Consider the following 16,510-nt stretch of genomic DNA (forward strand, 5'->3'; position numbering starts at 1 on the left):
CAGATGGGGATGAAGGAATGACCTTCCTTTTGGGTTGGCTTATATTTTGGGTTGACATTTCCCAAGACGGAGGGGAGGAAGGAAATCTTATTTGCCTATAAAAGGATTCCCTGCCTGTATCCCATGTGTGGCATGTGACTGGGATGATAAGAGGGGGGATGGAAATCCTATAAACTGTACCCCTGGGCAGAAGGCTTTTGCTTTCTGCATTTCCTCTCTGCCTTTGATATCTCCAGCCCTCTGACAGGTCCCTGGATCTGCTCTGAAGATAAATGCAAGGAGAAGAGAGCATTCCAATCACATTGACACAACTCCATTCCTTCAGCAAGCTATATATATATTTATTTTATAGTAATTTGAACAGTAGAGAGTTTGGCAATAGTGACAGCTTCAGAAGTGTGCGCTCTGCATGTGTGTTTCCATCCCTCCAGCTTGGCTGTCCCACTCAAGATCTTGGAAGTCCCACCATTGTGCTATTGTTAAAAATAGTAGCAAATTGAAATACCTTCCCCGTAGTCTCCCCAAGAGCATCATGTCCCGACACTCCCAGCTTGGCAGTGCAGGGGATGTGACCCAAACTAGAGGGGTTACCACCAAGCTCTGAACTGCAAAGGCCTGATGAAACCTTTTAGCCAACAGCTAGCAAAGCCTTGTCAAGCTCTCAGGGTGGCCTGCACTTCTTTCCCATCATTGCTGTTTATTTCAATTTATTATTTTTCTAAAACACTTTTCTCAGCAAAAAATTACTGAGGCCAGACCTTCTGCTGGGCATGACTTTATTGGCACAAACAGTACTCAGCAGATTTATGTTTGCTGAGGACTCTGTCTGGACCAACCGAGACCGGAATATTTCAGATGGATTTCCATCACTAAAATAGTGCTAAAGCTGCATTATCCTGGGGTTCATTTTCAATAGGCAATTGTTTTTTTATATGGAAGCATATTCCCTAATAGCATTGGGCTCTGACTAATGAGAAAAGTACCGACAAAATAGGGAATACTTCTGGAAAAGATGTCCTCCTTCTCAGTAAGTTGACTCATGCCTGTTACTTACTAGTTCATTCATGCACATAGTTGGATGAGTTGGACAACCTGATGAGCAGCTGGTACTCAGCCAATAAACCTGACTGTATCTCTCAAGGCAAAGCAGGAGTAACTGCCTCTGCTCATTGAGACAGGACCTCAGTCCTCAGGGGTCTGAACTGGGGTTCTGTGAGGGACAAGCAGTTCAGTCCCATCTGCCTTGTTGCCAGGGCTTATGGAGAAGCAAAACAGAAGAAAGCGGGAACTAGCTACGCTGGTGTTCCAAAAAAGCTCAGCAGGATGGGAAAGGACATTACAGAGCGACAGCCCCGGGCAGCAAAGTCAGCTGTTTGCCAGGCTGGACTGCTGCACTGGTTCTTTGCCAAAACAACCGAGCTGTCCTAATAAATTCCCTGTGTAAAAAAATATATCTATAAACTGTGCCTTAGTAAGAACAATGCAGCTGCTAATGGGGCTGGATGTGGCCAAACGAGATGCTCTAACTCTCTCTAATCCGACACCTAGCTGTGATGACTTTCTTAGCCAAAAGTGACTCTACCTGGACGTGCATACAGACATGTTCACCTACACATACCTATAGCTTTATAATCCTGCCAAAGGTGGGGGAAGGCCTGGGTTGGGGGCAGGCAAGGGGGGACCCTTGCCACTACACGATCATGAACTGGCAGATGTAGGGCAGCTGGTCTTTGCACCTCTTGTCGAACCACTTGCCGACAGCAGCCCCCGACAAGGCCGCGCAGTTTTCCAGCTTGCCGCCGTCAGGCTGGGTGGTGATTTCAGTCTCCCAGTTCTTGTAGCGGGCAGGGCCGCCCGTCATGTCAACCCACTTGCCCTCTGCTGCCATGTCGTTGAGGCCCAGCCAGATCTCCGCCTCTGAGCCGATGCTCTTGCGCATGTAGTCGTAGAGGGCATCGTTCTCCTCCCCGTTCTGGGGGGTGCTGAGCGTGCCGCCCTGCGAGATGCAGTTTTCGCTGGCCTCGTGGTACGTCTTGGTCTCCGAAAATGCGAGAAAGCATTTGAGGTGAATTTTGGTGCCCTTCAGGCAAACTGGGAGGTTACCGCATGAACAGAACAAGAAAGACAGAAAGGGAATTGGTTTTAAAAACAGTGCCCGGGAAGAGGCAGCCATAGGAAACGTGGCGGCCAAACTACAGACGTCATTTCTTAGGCAGCGCAGTGACTCACGGCATCACCTGGTCTAGTGGGAAGTGTCCCTGCCCATGGCAGGGGGGGTTGGAAGTAGATCATAGAATCATCCTGGTTGGAAGGGACCTTGAAGACCATCAAGTCCAACCATAACCTAAGTCCCCCTACCATAACGTGATTTACCTGTTCAGTGCTTAAATCACGTCACTATATATTTCTTTTAAACACTTCCAAGGATGGTGACTCCACCACCTCCCTGGGCAGCCTGTTCCACTCTCCAACCACTCTTTCGGTAAAGAAATTCTTTCTAATATCCAGTCTAAACCTTCCCTAGATGATCTTTAAGGTCCCTTCTAACCCAAACCATTCTATGATTCTGTGATCACAGGAGTCCCAGGGACCTACACAGGCCATGGCTGCAGGGACATGTCCTCCCTGTGTACAGACTGTCGGGAATAATGGACCTCGGTGTGCCCCCGTCACTCTTCTGGGCTGTGTCACTGCCGGAGCAGAGGCACAGTGTGATCCTCCTGCTCCTTCCCCTGGCCTTGCTCTTCCCCAGCTGTTGATATGCTTTCTCTGATGAGCTTCTTGGAGGTTTGTGATGGGTACTGCAGGGTGATGGAGTGTTTTGGAAGTCTGCAATTTCAATTCAATCATCTTAATTATGCAAGCATGAGAAAAATGTCTTTTTAATAGGTGTTGATCAGAAATCTTGTGCTTGCATAGCCTGAGTCCTTCAGAGGAAATTTCTACTTGCCTGTGATTTTATTGTTAAGAATAGCAATTTATTTTATATTTTTTTAAGCTCCAAACCCTGAGAACACAGGGTACTCTAGCCAAACAATAACTAATCAGAGCCACACATTAATATCCAAACCAAAGAATGTGAGCTTGGAATTAAAGATTTTATTTCACTTGTGTTACTTTTAAGGAGAAAATTCTCTTTAACTTGCATTTTCAGCTCATTTCTGTTTCATGTTCTGCAAACCCCTCTCCTATTTATTTTGGTGGAGTTTCCACAGAATAACAATGGAGCATGGTTAGAAGATGGATGTTTTAGGACTGTCCTTTATGTTCAATGAAGTATAGTGGGACTGGCTGAATAAGCTACATTTGAGTGAAGTACAGAATAATCTGTTACCCATCCCTCTGATTAGTTAAGTGAACATCTGGCTCAGTGTCATAGAAATAGCCACAGCTTTACAAATGGGAAGCTCTGGCACATAAAGAGGGTGCCCTATGCTGCACAACTCATGTCATCAACTACTTGAGGAGCTTCATCTGCCCAGAGGAACTGCAGTGAACCCACACTTTGCGTTGATCCCCCAACCTCTCTTCCTCTGATGGACTCCTTGTCACAGGGTGCTTGGGCATCTCTCGATAAAGCACGTGGAGCAGTTATAGCTGCTTTATAAGCAGCTCCTCTCTCAAAGCAAAAGCTATGCCTTCTTTAGTGAGTCTTTTACCTGTCTGGAGTGCTTGCTTTTCCTTCAGCAGAGCAACCTCCTGAGAGATGTTGTCAATCATGGCCTTCAGGTCTTCAATCATTTTGAGGCTCACGCCATCTGTTGGAGAGACCAAGAGAGGAGCGTAAGCACCGGCCGCATCTCGCAGGGAGGCGGCTGAAGCTGTTCCTGTCATCAAAACTCCCTGTTTCTCTGCCCTCAGAGAAAGAAAAACAATCGGGATCAGCTAAAGTCGACACCCATGTCCCCTTGGACATCCATCAGAGTGAGCGTTTGCTCATTAGCCTGGTTCCAGCAGCAACCCAGTTTTCCCAGGTTGGGTTTCAGGGCTTTGCACCCCATGGGGCTTCATGGATCAGGGGTCTTCCCTCGGGCTGCTACAGCCCTGGGGTGTGGGGTCGCACACATGAACATTGCAAGGTGCAGGCTCATCTCTGGACCCTCTGTGTAGGGAGGGCACTGGCCTGGGGTGGTCCTCCTCTGGGGTCAAGATCCCAAAAGGCAGGAGGGCACCACACGATGCTGCCCTCCTTGAGCAGGAATCCTGCCACACACAAGTGTTTTGTGGGAACAGAGCTGCTGCTGACTAGGATTTATTGTTTTTTAAACTCCTCAAAAACAAGCCCTCTCTCTCTATACATAGCACAGCCTCCTGGCTTTCCTTAGACACCCTAACACAGGATGTTCTCCGTATGCACTCCCTGCTGTGCCCCCGTGTTAACCTGCACATTTTCCTGCTGGCAGGAAAACTCTTTGCTCACCAGGCTGACATTCAGCTGGAAGGGGCTGGAAGGGCTGCAGTACCTCCACTAGATCTGCCCCTGTACCATCAGCCACCCCATCCCTCAGCCCACCAACCATCCTATCCTTCAGGCCCTCACAGCTGCTTCTGCCCCGCCTCTGCCTTCAGCATCCTTGGTGCAGGTACCCCGAAACTGGCCAGAGTTGCTTGCCTGCTGCAAGAAGATGCCTCCTTGGCAGGGGAGTTGGTTGCAGCCTGCTTCTAAAGCCTAGATCTTGCTAGGGGTGTTGCCTCTGCAACAGCTCCAACCAACCATTAATGGTGCTTGGATTTCTCCTGTCTAGGAGCAAAAGGACTATTGTGCCTTGGAGGTGGAAGATCAGACACTGAGATGTTTGTATTAATTGTGCTCTCTCTGCTGCTCCTATTGCTTTTCCTTGCCTGGTGCAAGCATCTGGTAGTCCTCATGGCGTGAAAGAAAAGGGGACAATTTGTCCACAAAAGCAGTAGGATGGGATTCCTCGAGGGTCAAGGAGATGGGGAGTTGAGGCACCAAGCCAGGTAAGTGGAGAGCAGCTTGGATGCAGACCAAAACCACCAGCCCAAATATTACATGGTGCCAGGAACATGAAAGGCCAGACACATCAGGAGAAGGCGATTAAGCTGCTTTATTCATTGCTCAATTAATTTTAATGAGATCATTTAACACTGATGCACTAGTTATTATTTTGATGCCTTTGATGAAAACACTTTATAGGAAAGAGCTAATTAATGACTTTTTTTTTTCTTTTTTTTTTTTCTTTCCATGCAAGCCTGTCTTGCAGTAGAATAAATGTCCCTTAGGTTTAAGTAACACTGAAGGGCCATGGCAGGACACTGCCAATGGGTCTTGTTGGGACAGCTCCTTAATGATGTTCCAGGCAAGATTTCTGGTGGATTCCTGCCTAGAGGGTCCCCATCACCCCAACTGGACACATTTCCTTGATAACTACCTACGCACCCTGTCGCTTTTCACCAGCTCATTTCCAAGCCCTTGGCCACAAGATGTTCCTTCAGCAGCACGTACACCAGGATGTTGCAGGGAGAGGTTAATTTGCACTTCAGCTACAAAGCAAGTACCACAGCTCTGCTGATAAACATCAAGATTTCTATTCTATGAAGACAGGCTGAGAGAGTTGGGGCTGTTCAGCCTGGAGAAGAGAAGGCTTCCAGGAGACCTTAAAGCAGCCTTCCAGTACCTGAAGGGGCTACAGGAAAGCTGGGGAGGGACTTTTTACCAGGGCTGGTAGTGATAAGACATGGGGCAACGGCTTTAATCTGGAAGAGGGGAGATTTAGGTTAGACATTAGGAAGAAATTCTTCACTATGAGGGTGGTGAGACACTGGAACAAGTTTCTCAGTGAGGCTGTGGATGGCCCTCTCCCTGGAAGTGTTCTAGACTGGATGGGACTTTGAGCAGCCTGGTTTAGTGGGCGGTGTCCCTGTCCATGCAGGGGGGCTGGAACTAGATGATCATTAAAGTCCCTTCCAACCCAAACCATTCTATGATTCTGTGCTATCACCAGAGATTTCTGTCTCTGAGCTGTGATTTCCTCAAGGTTCACCTCCTGCAGCCCCTATTGCAGCATGGGATTGCTGCAACTGGAGCTGCTGAGGCTGCCAATGCTGCCCGTGGGAGCTGGAGCAGGCCCTTGTGTGGCTAACCATGAGACCCAGGGCCAAGTGCAGGCAGAGGAGAGATAAAAGGAGAGTCCTGGAAGGATGTGGGTTGCAATAGTGTGTTAGTTTGAAAGCCTGGCCAGTAACTGATGCTGCAAATGGGAGCTCTTGCCCATTTTTCTTTGCTCTAATTATATGCTGAATAACAACCTAATCCCTCTGTACTTCATTTTGTTTATTTAGCTATCCCTACATGAAATCTGGATTTATATTTGGGTTTCTTAGCTTTGCCTGGGCAGGCATAATCTAGTTTGTTCCTATCTGAACAGGTTTCTGTCCCTCAGCTGGGCAAGTATTGCTCTGGTTCAAAGTGTCTGTCATCAGACCTCCCTGACCATCAGTATTTCTTCTGACACCAGGCATTTCCCTGGATGTCCCAGCCAGAAAAGAACATCCCTCGATCAGAGGATGAGATCAAACACTGCACTGGGTTTATATCAGTGTAACTGTTCATGGGCATTTTCTGGGATCAGCACCTGGACTCCAAGATTACAAGGGAATTGCAGGCAGCCCCTGGAGCAGCACCCACATCAGCCCCTACTCAGTGATTTAAGCATCTAAGCTCTAGTGGCCTGTTCCAATTACCTTAAAATGCATGAGAGCTACACAAAGATGCTCTTTTCTGTGCCCTTAGCACCCTGCTGTGGCTCTGACCAAGGGGACCTCCCCCTCCCAGCCTGGACCCCTGAGCCAGAGGTGTCACTCCCCCCAACCAGAGTGTGATCATCCCCTGCCAGGGGTGCCATCGTTCCCTGGGCAGGGGTGCCATTGCCCGAGGTGGCTCCCACCTTCCCTGGGCACCCTTCAGGGTCAGACTCCTGGGGCTGTTGAAGGAGGGCAAATCCCATCTGCTCCCCAAGACATGGGGATTCAGGGAGGGTTTGCTGAACCGCTATGTCTGGTTCTGTGTTGCTGGGGAGCAATTTGAGGGGAAAAAAAGCCAACAGTGGGCAAAGTGAATGTGCAAACTCAGCATTTTCTAAATGTTATGGTTTGGCTTTTTTGTGTTGAAACTGAGCCATTTTTGTTCTGAAGTAGATCCAAATGTAAGCAATAATTTAAAAACAAAACAACAACAAAACAGAAAAATACCCAAATAAAAGGGAAAAAAAAGCTTGGCTTGAATAATAATTTTCTTTTCTAACATTTCTGGTCTGGCTGTGCAGATTAGAAAAAAAAAAAAAAAAGAAAAAAGAAAAGCCAGCCAAACATCCCAACCCTTCACCCTTCCTGACCTTACCTGGTGAAGGGTTGGGGGTTAGCCAGGACAGGATGGTGTTGGGGGTCTGGGATAGGGATGGAATGGGTATGGAATGGGGCCACCCAGCCCTTGCTCAGGGCAGGAGCAGCCGAGTCCTGGCAGCTGGGCAGGCAGGCTTGGATGTGGCAAGGGGCTGGGGGCAAAGAGGAGCCTCACAGGGGATTTTTAGTGCTTTCCTCCCTCTTTTCCCAGCCCCTGGTGTTGGTAAAAATAAAAAAAAGTTAACTATGAAATGCTGGAAATTTCCAGTTAAGGCAGGACAGCTGATGTGCCACAGGGCTGGATGTGACCAGGCAAGAAATGCCAACTTTGGGGTTATTTTTAATATATTTTTTTTCTTTCCCCCAAAGAAAACTCGATCACCCATTTGAAAAGAAATCACAAAACTCTCAGGAAAAAATGTCACCAGCTGTTTCAGATGGCTTGATTTTCATAAATAAATAAATAAATAAATGCGTTGCTCTCTCACCTCTGAACATGTGCTTACAATAGAGCCAAATTTTCCTGTCAAAAAGATTATTTTTCTCCCACCAACTGATTTTTCTCTCACCTGCTTCTCAGCAATGGGTTACAAACAGCAGTTCCAGGGACACTGTGACAAAATATAAGATTTCTCTAATAAACTAATTTCTCTCTCCTGGTACATTAAGTGCAACACGTGTATGTGCCCTATACCAGCCCAAGGAGGTATTTTATCTCTGGAAACAGCCACAGCCATGGAACAAGCAGCTATGCAGTGATTTCATAGAAAGATCGAATGGAAAAAAAAAAAATAAAGGAAAAATTTCTCAAGGACGGGATCAGGAAAAAATAGCTACCAGGCAAGTGTAGAGAGCAGCCTGGCCAAGTGAATTCCTGGGATGCTTCTTCCTCACTCCTTGCTTCGTTCCAAGGAGCCAAGCACCCTCCAGAAGAGGCTGAATCCCAGGCATCTGCCCTCGGACACACCAGGCAGGCAGGCTCACACTTCACTGGGTTGCACCAAGCTGCCTCCTTACCTGCCTTAACCTATAGTTAATGTGCATTGAGACAGAGGGAGAATGTCAGAGAGCAGGAAAAAAACAAACAAACAAACAAACAAAACAAACAAAAAACCCAAAAAACCCCTAACCCTACTAGGGAAAAGAAAACTTAGGCAAATGTTTGTGTGTGTTGCACTCTTGAGTAGTCAGAGCTCGTGTACGGCTTGGCATACACCCGGGGTAACTGTTTTAAAATCGTGATCTGTGTTGATATTTAATGGATAATATGTCTTCTGCCTACTCTTGTTTCCAAATCTGCAACAGCCGTCTGGCATCTGCCACTTGCTCCTGAAAAATGAATGAGGAGGAGCAGGGGTCATAGAAAAGGAGGTTTTCGGTTCGGGGCAAACCTTAGAGATAAGATGAAAAACATGTTGCCCTCTGAAGTTCAGACAAAGCTTTGTACTTCAAATTTGCTCCCAACAGATTTATTCAAGGTACGAACCTGCTAAAAAAGTTTCCATTCCCTTCCTGTTTTACAGAAGGGCTGTGCGACCATTCTCACAGGGAGGAAAAAGAAATAGAGTTGATCAGGTTTATACAAATTTTTTAAAAGTTTAAATAAAGCACTGTTAAACACCCACATGAGTGGGGTGATTGCATCCCACCCCCCTAACCTGCAAGCCCCACCAGGTTCCCTCCCCAGGAAGGTGCCGCCGCTCCTCACCTTTTTTGGAAGCCGCCGGTTTTTGCCGGGCTTTGCCGTTTTGCTGGCCGGAGACCTGGGCGAGGGAGAGGAGGCAGAGGAGGAGGCAGGCTCCCCGGAGCATCATGCTGCTGCTGTCCGACGGCGAGCAGAGGTGCAGCGGGCTCCGCTCTGCCCTCACACCGCCCGGCAGCAGGAATGGCCGGCCCGGAGAGCTGCCCGCTGAGCCCCGGCCAGGAGCAGCCTCCGGGGGGGGAGCTCAGGCAGCTCCGGCCAAGGCTGAAAACATCCCAGAGGGTTTGCATTTCTTAGCAGGCTGCTTGGTTTTGTTACAACAAAACAAAACAAAAACCCACAACCACCCGAAAAGAAGGGAAGGGACTGAAATCTACTGGAAGTCTTCTGAGCTAAACATGAGGAAAGGCTGTGGAGTGATTTCCAAGGGGTTTTAGCGAAATGCCAGGGGTTTGATCTGGTGTGTCAGCCGTGGCAGTGATGCTGTGAGGTGTGAAGTGGGGTTTGGGTGGCCGAGGGAACAAAGGGGTGCCCAGCAGGGCTGCCCACGAGGGATGCTGCCAGCACCAGCAGTGGTGGAGGGAGCCTGGGGGGCCTCAGCACCCTGGCCCCTGCAATGGTGTGATGCAAGGAGAGTTCTGATTGACCCCCTTGCGAGAGGTTGCTGCCATCCCCCAGCCCAGTGCAGCTGCAGGGGGAACAGAGGGCTTTTTCCTTTCTTTCTAGAGTCATCCTTGCTCAAGGTGGAGGACAGGTCTTATACCTCAAAAAACCAGCTCCACTACGGCCTTCACAGGCTTTTTGTTTTCCAAAACTGCTTTCAGTTCTGTAGGATACGAAACCAAACAGCAGCTCCAGAGGTTTTAACCAAACCAGAGGGCTGCTCATCATGTTGCTCTTTAACTCTTCTTCCACTGCCCTGGCTGGGAGCTGGAGGTGTTTTGACTCTGCCTCAGCGTAGCGGGCAGTGGGAAGGGGAGATCACAGCATCTAAGATGTGGGGTACTCACATCTTTGATAATCCAAAGTAGCTTGTGGCCAGGTCTGTCAAAGCACCCAGACACCTCATAAGGCACAGTGGCTCTGAAAAGCTGGTTGATGCTTCACCACCACAACCCTGGCATCAGACTGAGTATGTGGTGGGGGTCTGCCCTGGGACCACCTAAGTGGTTAGGTGACCAAAATACTCTGAAATTTCAGTCTTCACTCAGTTTTGGGAATGTTCAGGCTTCCAAATACCCCAGAGGTGTAAAAGACAGCCAGGATGAGCTGGACTTGCAATGGGGCCAGAGGAAGCATCCCATAGAAAGCTGTTTTCCCTGAGTATCCATTGCAGGGTCCCAGTCTGACTTCAGCACAGCCCAACTGCTTTAGGAGCAGCCCTGCCACTTAAGCCGAGACCACTGCCTTGTTTTTGTGAGTGCTGTGGTTGCCAGTGGCTGTAGCAGAAGTGGGCAAGTCTTTCCTGCAGGAGGAACAAGAACCTTTGAACAAGCAGAGGAAATTTCTGTAGAAAGAGGACAGACAAGGACTTTGGAGAACAAAGTGCTCTGGACATTAGCCATTAGCCTCAAATCTTTTCTGAAAAATTAAGGCAAGATGCCACGCAGCACAATGTGAACCACTGGAGTTGTAGGAACATAAAAGGCCTGAGATAAACAGGGGTGGGGCTGGAAAAATAGCTGCCATTGATTTAGCTTGGCCACAACTGTGTTATCCTGCCTCCCACTTTTGCTGAATAAGGAAAACCCTGCCCTTAGATCCTACCCTAATAGTGCTCCCTTTCAGCCCAAGCTTTTGAAGCAAAGGAGGAACAGGTTTGTTTTTCACTCTCTTTCACCACACATACTCAACCCTACTGGAACTTAAGCCAGAGAATACATATTTTGGGGATTTACCGTTCTCCTGCCTGGTCTATCCCAAAATGGGATGGAGCCCAAAAGATGCCAGACACCCACATACACATACATGTTCCCTTCTCTTGATGCTTGCTATCCAAAGTACTTCTGGTAGCTCAGCACCTTCCAGTTTTCCTTGGCCCCAGATTTGCTTACCTGCCTTTGCTTTGATTCATGTCCTGCCATGCCGGGGAAAAAACCTAAATGCTCCCTTGGCTGCTGCATATGAAACAGATGGCTCTGATGTGGAGTCTGATGGCCATGCCCAAGCACAGGTTTCTGGGTGGCTGGGACTTGCCAGAATGTTGCATTTCTCCAATTGCCCAGTTGAAATGAGAAGGGCAGGGCAGCTTTTGGTCAGTCTGTCTCTGAGCATGAAGGTCCTTGTGCTGAAGGTCTGCATTCCAGGGTGTCTCTCCCTGTACCAGCCAGCAAGTCCTGTGCTGCCATTATTTGTCTTGAAAAAGAGAAAATTGAAAAGAAGTAGACTTAAAAAAATGCCTCTGGCTCTAACATCTATTCACAGGGGGCTTTGCTCTAATCCTGCCCTATGTAGACTGAAAAAAATAAATCCTTTACATTATAAAAGCTTGTAAACCCCCATGAACCAACTTGGCAGGAGCAAGCGGAAGTGTTGCTGCAACAGGTCCAGAATGGGGGTGGCATAGGGAAGGGCCACCTAAAAGCTGGAGATGCCCTGCTCATATTCAGCCCACTCCCTGCTGAGGTTTGAGGCTGTGTTTCCAGTTAAGTAACAGGGCTATTAAAGGTCCTTCTTAAGTTGGCTCTTAGGGCAGATATCATGCTTTTGAGATCTTGATGATTCACCGTTCTTATGTAAGGGAGGCACAGGAGGTGGGTAGAGACAATCCTTTTTATTAGATGAACTAACAGAACTGGAAGATGGTGGTGAGGTTTTGGCCACGTGAAAGGGAAGCAGCAAATGTCAGCCCTGAGGAGCAACAGCTGGGAGGCTCATTAGGCACATATAGCCCATCAGAGAGAAAGGGAGCAGGCAGCGGGGGAAAGAGAGTGACAGCTGATACATGGAAGAGTTAAATGAGAAGGAGAAAGGATATAATTATGTCAAGAAACCAGATTTCTGTCCATGATTTTTTAAGTCTGTGGAACTATGATATTTACTTCCCTCTAAAAGCACTTCACTCCCTTGTTTAAGTACAGACAAACAGTAGTTTTTGTTAGCTGTAAGGAAACTGCTTCGAGATGAAAAAAAAGAGGGCAGAAGAATGTTTGCTTATGGCAACTGCCCCAGGGCCACAGGAAAGCAGTCAGAAAAGTTTACGTGGCTTTGGGAAACCCAGCAAGTAGGTTGAGATGCTGAATTTGGAAGGCTTTCAGTCAGCAAAACAGTGGCTGGGATAAGCCCATGACAGGAAGGTGGATGCTCCTGGCAGTGATGCAGACCTGTGATTTCATGCCCAGCTAGGCAAGAGAACGGTCAGCGAGATCAGAGGCTATTTGGCTCCTAGGAAAGGAGCAGGTATCGCCAAGAAGTGAGGCAGCGCCACCACACAAGGGCTGGAAAGTGGGAGGCTGGACCAGGAACAGCATTCACACAGTATCAAGATCAGCAGTTACCAGATCTAGCTTTTCAAGGTTAAGTTACCAGTTCAAAAGCAGGCAACCGCAATGCCGAATGATGTTCTTTGCCTGCAGCCACCCTCCTCTGGGAAGACTCCTGTGTCCCCCACTGGCACTGACAGCGGGAGAGCAAAGGAGAAACCTGAAAGCTTCTTTACATGTGGGGCTGTGCAGCTCGGAGGTTGATCCATGGCTGGGGCAGCATGCTGGCTTTCATACCTCTGCTGCCTTGGCCAAATCCTCTTTGTGGGCAGCAGAATCCATGTCTCAGTGGCACCAGAGTAACCTCGAAGAGGAACAGCAGAGAAACAGAGGTGGGCAGTAAAAAAAGTGCCGCGAGGAAGTGGGGCTAACAGAAGAAAATCTCTGATATTATTTAGCCGCTGCCCGAACTCGTGCTGGCATCATTCCTGATTTCCACCAGGGTAAACAACATCAGAACAGGTTAAAATGGAAAGAGCAGAATCTATGGATCATTGTTGTTGAGACCAATCAAGAAGAAATGTGATAATAGTTCAGGAAAGGGTGGTTTTCATAAGGACAATGATGGGGGAAACCAAGGAGTTAGCACTTCGCCAAAACATTATCCCAGCACCAACTTTAGGAAACTGGCTCTGAGCCTAAGGAGGGAGCCTTCCCATCATGGCTCACATCCCTACTCCATGTTCACCAAGGGTCACAGAACAAAGGGATCTGTACTAAAGGAGATCCTTGGGCCTTAAACAGGATGCAAATGTGGAGAACTTGAGTTCAGGTACTGTCAGCTGCTCAAAATCCTCCCAATTCCAAAAGGAGCTGCACCAAAGGACTCACCCCTGCTTCTGCTCAGAGCATGCAGGTCTTGTGGGCTAGGGCTCTCTTCACCCAGCTGTCTTCACCACTTGGCTTTTCTGCTTGCTGTCTGTGTCCCAAGGTCTCACCAGCCAAAGGAAAACTGTAGTCAAGTGTCTAATTCTAACACCAAAACTCTGGATAAATTCCTAATTATGTAGGTTTGCTAAGCAGTCTGCATGAAACGGCTTGTATTGGCATGGGCTGAAGTGAAGTCACCACTGAACTTAAAGTCAGTATTATAGGACTGGAAAGCAGGTGGCAGTTCTGCCAGCTTATGATCTTGTTGCATGTTGTTCTCACCTTTGAGTGATATATTTGCTTTCATATGACTGTGGATGTTGAATTAGGGGTTGTTAGAGAAATTTAGCATCAGCCATAAGAATTTCTTAGTTTTTTTTGATTTAGAGAAAAGGTTGTATAATCAGGCAGCAGAAAGAAAGCAATTCACGACCTTGAAAATCCCCATTAGATTAAAGCTGACCTCTCTTGAGGGGGAAAGGAGAGAAGTAGGACTTAAATAATGGCTTTTCAACCCATAGGTTTCCAACCCTGGAAATAATAAAACTTACTGTTTGTCAGAACACAGTGAGAACCTGTAGTGAGAGTGCTCCTCCACTAGAGAGGTCCTGCAGGCTGGTGGCTCAAAGTACCTCCAACATCTGTGCAGAACTGGCATGGTGGCAGTCCCCACCATCCCAGCTGGGTGGAGGAGAACCTCTATATGTCAGAAAGCAGCTGAGATTTAATTTCCTTTTCCCCCCTCCCAAGGCATCAGATAGGGAGCTGGAGTAACTATGATCTTCTCAGTCAGAATCGGGGAGATCAAATCTGATCTACAAATGGTGTGACATGAAAACTCAGGAGCACCCGAGCTACTGATCTTACCCTAATCTTGAGAACAGGATAGCAACAGAGATGTTTACAGAGCTCAGTAACATGACAACAGCCTTATTTGAAAGTGTTCTAGTCAATGAAACTGATGTTGAAAGCATCCACTAGGGTGTCATTAAGAGCAGCACATTTGACATCCTAATGTTGTTTTGCAGGAACAGCAAAAAGATCTTTGTTACTGGACAGCTAGAAATATGCTGATGAAAATAAAAAAAGAGACACTGCAGCCTCTCTGTGGGGAGATGGGTACCCAAAGTGCTGTGCTGTGACCAAGCACTATGACTGGGAATTTGAGGATCCACCAAAGGAAAAGGAGCAAGGAACCAGGCATATAAAGCACCAGCCTGAAATCAGCCCCTGGCAGCTGCCTGCCTGACAGCAGGGAGCAGGCATGTGGCACCTGCCTCTGCAAGGCACAGCTAACAGGAGGGTCCATGTTTTGCCTTGGAGGGAATAGCTCTCCTGCTCCAGCAGGGAGTGGAAACAGGCAGGAACGTACAAGGAGACAAGAAGCTGGGGAGCAGGGAGCGACAACAGCCCGGAGGCTGATGGCTGAAAAGCTTCAGTCCCAGCTGAAGCTCTTGCACTTTTACAGGAAAGGAGGGAACAAGGCTCTGGGGAAAAGGACTGGAGTGTTCTCTTCTCAGGTCTTACCAAGTCACACTGAGTTCTGAGGTGTCTGTGGCTGCTTATTACGAGCAAAGTAAACCAGTACCACTGCAGGGCTGGAGAACATCCTGCTGCTGAGGCGGGCAGTGGCATCTGCTGAAGTTTAAAAGAAAAGCTGGAGGCAGTCCTAACAAAAGGTGGTACATTTTAGCTAATTCCTATTTACAGAGAAACTACACAAACTCCATGAGATACTATCCATGTCAAATCAAGGTACCGAATCCCTCAAAAAAAGATATTCACACTCCAGCCTCAAGGGAGCCTCGAGTGCGCTCTGGCACCCATTAACTTGTCTTTACAACAGGCCATGCTGAAAAGCTTTCATAAAGCCCAATGGCAGGTGGCATGGTCCTCTCCTCCCCATCACCTCAACACTCCTCCCAGGGCAGAAGCAGCTCCCCTCTCCTTCCCTAACAACACATCTGTAATGTTGAACCACCACTGTCGTTGCAAAACATTGGCTAATGAGATTCACGGGATTGGTAAATCTGCTGTGCATTATCATCCTGAGTGTAAACACAGATCTGGAGGAACACAAGCAGCAAACCAGCCAGGCCCACTGACTTGCAGCCTAGCTCTCTCCTGCTTCAAGGGACTGTTCATGTCAAAAATACCTTTAGCTGGGCAAAAAAACCCAACCAAACAAAAATAAAATGTAAATTGCAGATGGGTGCTTTTCAGGCAACACAACTAGAAGTCTCGCAGGAGTTGCTAGACTCCTCATCAATACTACAGACTTTTCAGCCTCTTGACACTCCCAGCAGAAGCAATTAATTTCTGGGACAAACAGAGAGCTATCCTGCTCCACAGATGTTTCCTCTTAGTTCTACTGGACTTGAGTCAATGAAAACGTGGCAATATCTGCACAGCAACACATGGAACTTTCCACCAGCCCAGATGGGAACAGGAGCCTCTATTAAACATCCAACTGCTATTTTTGTTTGGGATGGAAGGGAGGGGTTAAAGAGAGCTAAGAAAATAGAAATGGGCAGCATAGCCCTTAGCATGCCTGAGAACCAGAGTCTCAAAAATTTCTTGGCAGAGATTGTATTAACTGGGAGAGCTTTAGGCCCTTTCACCCCTGTCAGAGCTTTGTTTATCCATTTGGGATATGAGTTGGTAGCAGCAAACCTCCAGGGGCAGCTGAGACCAACCAGCAGCTATGTAATACTTTTTGGCCAGCATATTATTTGTATCTCAGCGGGTAGATGCAGCCCCACTCTGAACTGGGGTCAGGCTCCACTCTGCTGCTTTTCAATGCCAACAGATAGGACATAGCAAGTGTGGAAGGAATAGAACCCCTCAAAGATCCCCAGTTCATTCTGTGGCTGCTCACACAGCTACAAAAACTCTGGGGGGGAGGATGTGCATGGCTGAGAGGCACTGCAGATAATTACACCATGTTAATTTACAGTGATGCTCTCAGGAAGGGCTTGGTACCAAGTATTTTGTGACTGGGGTATTTTTGTGTACACAGCTGCTTCACAGGCTTCCATGTGCTGGCAGCAGGCACAGATGCTCAGGTAGCAGAAGTTCACTTTTTAGGTTGTAC

The 16,510-nt window shown here is 47.8% G+C and overlaps 1 protein-coding gene across 1 annotated transcript; it reads right to left on the minus strand.

The window, feature by feature from the left end:
- Window positions 1–320: 320 nt before the first annotated feature.
- Window positions 321–9,294, minus strand: CLEC3B (C-type lectin domain family 3 member B). The gene is made up of 3 exons (XM_051612253.1): window positions 9,071–9,294; window positions 3,660–3,758; window positions 321–2,091 (listed from the first exon to the last, which is right to left on the minus strand). Exons 1-3 carry the CDS (start codon window positions 9,174–9,176, stop codon window positions 1,691–1,693), a joined length of 606 nt encoding a protein of 201 aa, XP_051468213.1. The 5' UTR covers window positions 9,177–9,294; the 3' UTR covers window positions 321–1,690.
- Between the last annotated feature and the right edge of the window lie 7,216 nt (window positions 9,295–16,510).

This window comes from Apus apus, chromosome 2 (genome assembly GCF_020740795.1).
Source record: "Apus apus isolate bApuApu2 chromosome 2, bApuApu2.pri.cur, whole genome shotgun sequence".
Classification (NCBI taxonomy): domain Eukaryota; kingdom Metazoa; phylum Chordata; class Aves; order Apodiformes; family Apodidae; genus Apus; species Apus apus.